The sequence below is a fragment of the Triticum aestivum genome, chromosome 2B, assembly GCF_018294505.1.
Source record: "Triticum aestivum cultivar Chinese Spring chromosome 2B, IWGSC CS RefSeq v2.1, whole genome shotgun sequence".
Lineage (NCBI taxonomy): Eukaryota > Viridiplantae > Streptophyta > Magnoliopsida > Poales > Poaceae > Triticum > Triticum aestivum.
The window spans coordinates 753,976,197-753,984,618 of NC_057798.1; the positions used below are offsets into that span (position 1 = coordinate 753,976,197).

Here is an 8,422-nt window from a genome sequence, read left to right on the forward strand (position 1 = left end):
GATGAACCGTCATTTGTTTAACTAGCTGGCACTACATGTTCAGATTGTGTGTGGTAAGCTCACCACTAGTTAGAAGTGATGACAACGCCTTATGCAGGTTGTAACCAAACACCATGTCGTATGTGCGCCTAATGCAATGCGGGCAACCAAACGGCGGGTTAAAAATGGTTGTCTCATGCAACTAAGGTACATGCAGACAATCAAACAATGTGCATCTGGAGTCGTTTTGTCTGCATCCTCTCAAACCGGCTCATTAGAGCCAGGCTCGCCGGGCCAGCCTCGATTGACAATGTAACCAAACACGCCCTTTGTGTTTCTACAGTTATGAAATAGTCCCACCTCGACTGCTTATATTCATATACGTGTGAAGCTTACATATACCTGAAGCTGGTTGCCGGATGATTCATGTTTTGGTGATGAGAGAACAGACATATGCAGATTGCTATGGACTCCATAAGAGACGATATTGCACGAAAACAAAGGCAAAGATCAATCAACCCAAGGTTGTTGTGTACATGTAGTGTACGTATAGAACCGGATCATTTAGGAGATTGTGTACTCTCTGGTACTGTCACCACTTAGTCGCCGTCCATTTTCACGGCAGGGTGGGTGCACGGCTGCACGCCTTCAACCTCGACAAGTAGCTGGTCGGTCAGAGGAGGGCAATCAGCGGCCCACCCTATCGAATCTCCATGTAGACGGCACATGGCAGTGCAAGGGAGAGCAGCCATGACCAACAGGTTTGTCAATGAAAGACCTCCAAAAAGCACCGGCCAAGCCTTGCCTAATTAACTACAAATGGTAGTGCTCAACTAATCTAGAAGACAATAATACTATTTCCTTCATTTTAAGATATAGTGCGCCTGCATTTTTCGAGGTCCAACTTTGATCATAAATTTAACCAACGAGACCGACTATGGCGGGAGAAAAAAAAATTATATAACTGAAAACTTCTTTCGAATACGAATTCACTGGTATAACTTTTGCTCCCGCCGCAGTCGGACTCGTTGGTTAGATTTATGGTCAAAGTTGAAGCACGAAAATAAAGGAAGCAGTATATTTTGAAATGGAGGAAGTAAAACATTGGTGGTGCACATGATCGTTTCATACGCAAAGTGTTTGTATTGGCTCGACTGTGTGCAACAAGTATATAGTACTAACTAAATTTGTTAGTTAGTTTGTAGGTGAATTTATGTTATCATCAATACAAGGAATTTGTATGTACAAAACAGCCAGGCTTAGTGTGCATAGTTCGTGTTTTCAAATCGTACGATCCTGCTTTATCAGAGAGGTATCATTTACTTTATATGCCCTAGCGCTTCTCTACTCCACTACTAATTGAGTCGGATGCTACTATGTCCCTTGATACGTATTCAGTTTTTCTTTCTGGGTTTAACTCTGCTACAATCTTGCCCTCCAAACAAATGATGCATATGAAGCAAGGAGAGGGGAAATAAGCTAGGTTCACAACTTCACTATTCAGGTATATTATCTCCTCTCGATTATTGCACTAGCAATTAACAATAGAAGAAGGAGATATTTCAGTTTGGTGTGCGCAATCAGCGTCGAAGTAGTAAAATATCAATGGCCCGTTTGCTAGTCAAAATATAGTGGAATATACCGGACCAGTGGATTTGTCCAGGTAGTGTCCGGACTGTCCGTTGGACGTTTTCTTTTTCCGTTCCACCGGTTGTATTAGTAGATCAACCAAAACAAAAACAAATTCCAAGCCTCGCTCACGCGTGTCGTCCCCTCCCCTCCCCTCCCCTCCCCTCCCCCCTCCCCCTCCCCCTCCTCGGCCCCGTGCCGCCTCGCCACGCCAGAAACCCTAGGAGGGGCAAATCGCCGCGGCGCGGGGGCGGGCGTCGTCGTCGGGCGCACCGGAAGGTCGCCGCAGTCGAACCCCGAGAGGAAGTGCACCTCCAAGATCTAGCCCTTCAACCACAGAGTGGAGGTCGACCCAAGTTCTTCCATCGACGGGGCGCGGGGGTCGGGTGTCGTGGGGCGCCGGAGTCGAACCCGATCGAGCCTTCAAGCACCGGGTGGAGGTTGACGACAAGTTCTTCGATCGCTCGTGCGCGGGGGTCGGGTGTCGCGGGGCGCCGGTCTCGAGACCGATTGAGCCCTTCAAGCACCTGGTGGAGGTCGACCACAAGTGCTTCGACAAGTCCCGGAAGAAGCTTGACGACCGCGAGATTCTACATCTGCAACGCCAGCGACCTCTGCTTCGAATCTATACAGTTTGACAACTCTGATCCACCATTACCTTGCTTAATTTTTTGCCCCTGCTAATCCCTGTTACTTCTGGTGCACCTGCAATCGGCGAGGTAGGATCGACGATAGATGTGTTGGTTCGTACCTATCGGGGTTCGTCGCTAGATTCAGATTTCACATGTATCTATACTTCTTGAGGATTTGTTTCTGTTCTTGTGATCGTAGATTGGATGTGGGGCTGTCTTCAGGTTATCCTATTTTGCGAGTTTGTGGTTTGTGAGTAGGAAATTGGCATGTGCCGACACCTGAGAGAGCGTGGAGGTAGCACTACTTTTGGTAGAAATAAGTTGTATGGGCTTTCTCGTGCTTACAGGCTTTGAATTGCGCTGCGTTTGTTGTTTGGGAACTGGTATGTGCTGGAACATGAGAGGTTGTGGACATATCACTTAGTTAGTTTTTTGGTACAAAAGAGCTTCATTGGTTTTGCCACGCATGGGTGGTTGTGACTTGTGCAAGTTTGTATTTGTTGTTTGGTAATTGGGCTGTGTTTGCTCTGATAGTAGTTTTGGAGTTGTGGACGTAGATACTTCTTTTTGGTACAGATTGGTCGCATGCATTTTGCCACGCTTGTGTGATTCTGACTTGCACAAGTTGGCAACTGTTGTTCGAAGATTAGGATGTGTTTACTCTTACTGTAGTTTGGAGTCGGTGAAGTAGTGCTAAAGTTAGTTACACATTACTTGCATGGAATTTTCCTGCTCTGCTGTGGCTGTGACTCGCGCAAGTTTGTATTTGTGGTTTGGAAATTGTGGTGTTGCTCTGATCGTAGTTTTGGAGTCGTGGACTAAGTGCTTCATTTTTGGTAGAAGTTAGTTGCATGGGTTTTACCACACAGATGTGGCTGTGAGTTACTCAAGTTTCTATTCGTAGTCAGAAATTGGCATGTCTTGCCCTGGTGTAGTTTTGGAAAACTGGGTGTAGCGCATAGTTTTGGTGAAAATTAGTTGTGCATGTGTTTGCCCTGCCAGTGTGATTCACTTGTGTCATGTTTTATATGCTGGTGTTGTTGCATGGGTGTAGGGGTGCCATCCATTGCTTCAAAGTTCATTAGCAGCATTTATTAACAACTTAGTCACTCTAATATTCGAGCTCAAATGACTCCTGGGTAAGCATATTCATCCACGCTTTGTCCAATCCATGGTATAGCTTGCATTAACAAACACAATATTGCCAAACTGGCTTATGGTTTACTTACTTCATTAGCAAGTACTAATGGTGGTATATGATGGGAAAAGATATGTTGGATGTACTTGAACTAGAATTAAGGTAGGTGTAAAATGACCACACTAGCCTGCATAATGTTACAGTTAGCTAATTTATTATTGTTTCACTGTGTAATGAACTTTCTTGGCAAACCATTCATTAATTTACCCGTCCTGGGATTTAAGCGATTGGGTAGAAATGAACTCAACTCTGTAGAATGAGTAACGAAATCCACACTGGTTCTTTGGGGATGGTAACTCACTAAATTAGGTAGGCGTATACCCAAAAAAAATTAGGTAGGCATATTATAGGAAATGCATCATTTTTTCTCCTAAAAATTAAGTTATCTTTTAGCGAATTAATGTAAGACTATATATAAAATTTAACACTCTCTCTTTGTAAGATGTGGTGCCATTCTACTTGGTTAGTAACCATTTAGATTCCTTGTTGCGTCCAGGAGCAGTGTAGAGTCAGGAGTGGAGTGATTCTGAGCGGCCACTGAATCTGGGCCAATAGTGAGGTCCTCCCCCCCATTTCAGCCTCGCAAATGAAGATTATGCAGTTTGCTTTCCGGAGGATACGTTCCCTACTTTCATCTGATGCAAAGTGTCTTAAGCCGTGTTTGTCTCGTCACTCTTCTACCTTTGAAAATTTTGATACTTATCCAGTGAGTAATGCAATGTAAGTTTTTCTTGGATGTACAATTGCACTCATTAATTGATTCATTACTGGATTGCATTCATGTAAATTTTTCTTGCATGTATGTTTTTTTCTGTTTAGTTGGCATTCTAGGGAGGTCGACATGAAGGATCTTGGAGATCCTGTCAATTTCTTTGGCAGGAACCGAATGTTTGATTCAATATTATACAACAAGCTTGTAGGCAGACCTAAAAGCAAGGACGGAAGGAAGATCAATCCTTATCTTGCCAAGATTATCAAGATGAACCCAAAAATGGTTTCTGAAATATTTGCTTATGCACTGAGATCATTGGCGGTTATTACTGTGGAAAACCATCGGAGGGGGGTTCCTTTAGGTGCTGCTGTGGAGCTATCTAACCTGAGGATCTCTTATTCTTGTGGTAAGTTTGTCTTGCTCAATATCCTGCCAAAGTCACCTGGCTATAAGGGGTTGACTCTGCAACAGAGATGTAATGATTGGATAGCAATAAGAGATCTTGTGAAGAAGTTGGTAGAGAAGGTTTGCGGGAGTGGTGTTCAATATCCTGTGGATTTTGCCCACTGGCTTGAGAAGTTGGGTGAACCTCAGCCACCAATATTCCTGATACTATATCATACCGTGTTCCTAAGATCGAATGCCCGTTTCTATTACCATGTTTCAATGGATCAGTTCTGCAGGAAGGAGCCAAGGGGCAAGTTCAACATGATTATGAATGATTCTGATTTGCATGAGATGCTGAGAGAGATAGGTGACCTTAGAGATCTGTTAAACCTTGCCGAACTGAATGAGTTTCTAAAGTGCTGTATAGCAGGTGACGATGGAACTCAAGCAGCTGCAGCTAAATATCCAAAGGGCGGGCAACCAAGCAATGGTACAGGCCAGCAGGGTCAAGCACCACCAGCCACAGGCCAGCAGGGTCAACCACCAGCAGCCACAGGCCAGCAGGGTCAACCACCAGCAGCCACAGGCCAGCAGGGTCAAGCACCAGCAGCCACAGGCCAGCAGGGTCAACCACCAGCAGCCACAGGCCAGCAGGGTCAACCACCAGCAGCCACAGGCCAGCAGGGTCAAGCACCACCAGCCACAGGCCAGCAGGGTCAAGCACCACAACCAGCTGCTCGAGGTGGCCAGAGTCAAACATTCACTTCAAGTAATGCTCCACCACAAGGTCAGCCATCTCAAGCCCAAGGGAACTCAATCCCACAAGGACAGGCATTTCAAACTCAGGACCCTCATGCACTGCTTCAGTAGGCCAGACTCAAAGGTGGGTACACCTTGGTTGCTGTCCACCGCAACAGCCCTGTGCATGGCTGCCAGAAAACCTGTGTAGGCTTCTCTTTCATTCAAAGATCGATGTTGAATCGCCGAGCAATTATTCAGATCGTCTATTTCACGTTCCTTCCCTTCGACCATACAGTTCTTGAGCTCTTCTGCAAGAAAGGGATTCAGCATCAATTGGACATGGAGTGCTTGTTTGGTGAGACCAGGGACACATGGAAATTTGCAATAGACCAGCATAAGTATGATGTTCAACAAGAATGGGACTTAGAAGAACCAATCAACTAGTCCTAGGAAATGCTATGCAAGCCCCTGATGACAAGAGTGTAGCATCAGTTGCTGCAAGATGATCCTTAACAGCAAGCATGTCCTGGTGAGAAGGAGCAGCAGCTATGGATGAACAATCCTGGTGAAACGTTTTCTTTTTTCTCTTGATCTGGTCCCTTCCCCGGAGGAACTAATCTGGTGATGTTCTCTATCCAGTGATGTAATGGTGCTAGAACTATCATTTGCACTTTGTTGAGCATGGTGAAACATTTTCCTTTTCCTCTTGATCTGGTCCCTTCCCCGGAGGAACTAATTTGGTGATGTTCTCTATCCAGTGATGTAATGGTGCTAGAACTATCATTTGCACTTTGTTGAGCATGGTGAAACATTTTCCTTTTCCTCTTGATCTGGTCCCTTCCCCGGAGGAACTAATTTGGTCATGTTCTCTATCCAGTGATGTAATGGTGCTAGACATTTGCACTTTGCCGAGCATGATAAATGTTTTTTATGTACAAATGTGGAATGAATCTGCTTTTTGAGCTGAAAGTACAAATATTGTCTACTGATGATGTGTTCTTATGCACATGATGATGTTTCGTTGATCTGGTCTTGAATGAGGATGTCTGTCCAGTGATGTAATGATGGTAAAATGATCCCATGCACTTGCTGAGCAATACAAATGTTTTGATGTATAAATGTTAAACGGATCCACTTTTTGAGCTGAAAGTGCAAATCTTGTGTTGCGTCCAATTTATTGTTATGTTGTGCTGCTGCATCAGCTGTAGACCAGTCAGTTGATGACCATGTCTGCCAATGACTGGAGAGGTACGTTGTGTCTCCTGTTTAGTAACGACGCAATCAAGAGAGTGGATTATACTGATGGAGACATAAAATAATCCACTTTACAAAGCAACCCCTTTCTGTTGCTTGTATGGATCCCAAAAAATTCATGGAGCTAACCCATGGTACCTAGACGCCATATGTGCAAATACATGGGGTAATGCAGATCAAATTGTAGTCACCATGTTGCATGCATTTTCTGACCTAAATGCCAAAAACGATCAAAATGATATTTGCGTTCTTCCACTTTTCCAGGTTTATTATATACCATCGATCACCATCATATCAGAAGATCAGCCCCAATGGAATTCATCTTGACCAGTAACAAAGATAAAACCAAAAACCAATGCCAATTGATGTGAACAAGTTTCACTATTGCAAAGTAGTAACTTCCCAGCCTAACTTCTCTTGACTCGTCTTCTTTTTGACTGAAGAGACACGCACATAGCAAATTTGACAAAGTTTGGCAGCACAGAATGAGCACACGGAGCTCTTAATGCCACTTCCTGTAGCTCCACGCGGTGACTGCGTCGAGAGTATGGCAAATCGGCAAGCCAAAACGTACGCTGGTCACCCCCACTGTTCCGCCGGTCCCCTACCACCGGCACCCTGCGCGCACAGTGACCTCCCCTATCCCCCTGCTCTCGCCAAAGCACAGCTTGGTTGCTCCTCCCCTGTCTCCAGGAGCTCGCCGGACCCCGACCGCCCATGTGCGGCACTGCTCGGCCGACCACCAGCTACCGCCCTCGCTTCGCCGCTTCTTCCGAACAATTCCCAGCATAACCGCTTACGCGATCCCCCTCTCTGTGCTGCGTCCAGTCCTCGACCCTCTCCACTGTCGCCGGCAATCACGCACCCCAGGCGCAATCATGGCATTGGCGTCCCCTCGGCCCCGGCTATTTAAGCCACCCCTGCGCTCGCACGCATGCAACATCCCATTACGATCCAAACTAGAAACCTCCCCGTGCAGGAAGGAATAGACCCATGTACCCTTCCTTCTTCCTCTCCGGCGAGATCACCGCCGTCAGTCCCCCTCCGCCATGGCGAGCTCGAAGCGCTTCCCCTCGCCAGTTACTTTACAACGCGTGATGCAATGGTGAATTTGTTGCTCCCCATAGACTCATTTACTCCCAGGGATGACCGGGAGCTCGACATCGACCTCGATCGGCCGATGAGCTCCTCCGCCGGAACCGATGCCGCCGTCGCCTAGGTCCTCCCCTGCGTTCGTGAAGTATTGCGTCTGATGCGCCTCGACTTTCTAAGAGCACTGACGCCTGTCGCGCCGTGGGAGATGATCGGAGTCGTCGGCGTCGTTGCTGACGTCACGCGCGCGAGGCAGACGACGGCCTCGTTGAACCCGACAAGTGGGACCGCATGGGCCCAGCTCGTCAACCTCTGTACCGGCTTCCCCCGTGGCGCCTTCTCCTTTTTTTTTTGAGGGGTGGTGGTGACCTCTCTTTTTTTTTTGAGAAGAAGGTGGTGGTGTGCCCTCTTTTTTTTTTGAGAAGAAGGTGGTGGTGTGCCCTCTCTTTTTTTTTTTGAGAAGAAGGTGGTGGTGTGCCCTCTCTGATCGCGGCTTTCCCGCAGGCCGGCGTATTTTCTATACAACACCATCCAGTTTCGGCCCAGCTCGGCCCATCTTCAAAGAATTGCACCCGTGCCTGCAGTATTGCAACAGTGCACTTTCTGATTAATTCTCAAAAAAAAAGTGCACTTTCTGATTTATTCTCAGAAGAAATCGAACCCAAAGGTGAATATTTATTTTACAGATTGGCCCTCGCATTCAAACTCCAATATCTTTCAAAGCCCACGTTCATACTTTTCTGAGGCCGGTGCACTGCAATCCATTTCATTCATGTTGCAAGTCTCTAAATTCGCACA

At 46.4% G+C, this 8,422-nt stretch overlaps 1 protein-coding gene across 2 annotated transcripts; it reads left to right on the forward strand.

Moving 5' to 3' along the window:
- Nucleotides 1-1,763: 1,763 nt before the first annotated feature.
- LOC123047157 (uncharacterized) lies at nucleotides 1,764-6,107 on the forward strand. Of its 2 annotated transcripts, XM_044470651.1 has the most exons (3): nucleotides 1,764-2,240; nucleotides 3,935-4,158; nucleotides 4,258-6,107. In XM_044470651.1, the coding sequence occupies exons 2-3, from the start codon at nucleotides 4,025-4,027 to the stop codon at nucleotides 5,405-5,407; spliced, it is 1,284 nt and encodes a 427-aa protein (XP_044326586.1). In that variant the 5' UTR covers nucleotides 1,764-2,240; nucleotides 3,935-4,024; the 3' UTR covers nucleotides 5,408-6,107. The 2 variants fall into 2 exon arrangements, with proteins under 2 accessions (XP_044326586.1, XP_044326585.1); XM_044470650.1 differs by having other exon boundaries at nucleotides 1,764-4,158.
- The last annotated feature ends 2,315 nt before the right edge of the window (nucleotides 6,108-8,422 follow it).

Coding starts and splice junctions, on each gene's coding strand:
- LOC123047157 (XM_044470650.1), top strand. CDS start 4,025: ATGAAGATTATGCAGTTTGCTTTCCGGAGGATACGTTCCCTACTTTCA. Junction 4,159..4,257: donor TATCCAGTGAGTAATGCAAT/GTAAGTTTTTCT, acceptor TTTTCTGTTTAG/TTGGCATTCTAGGGAGGTCG.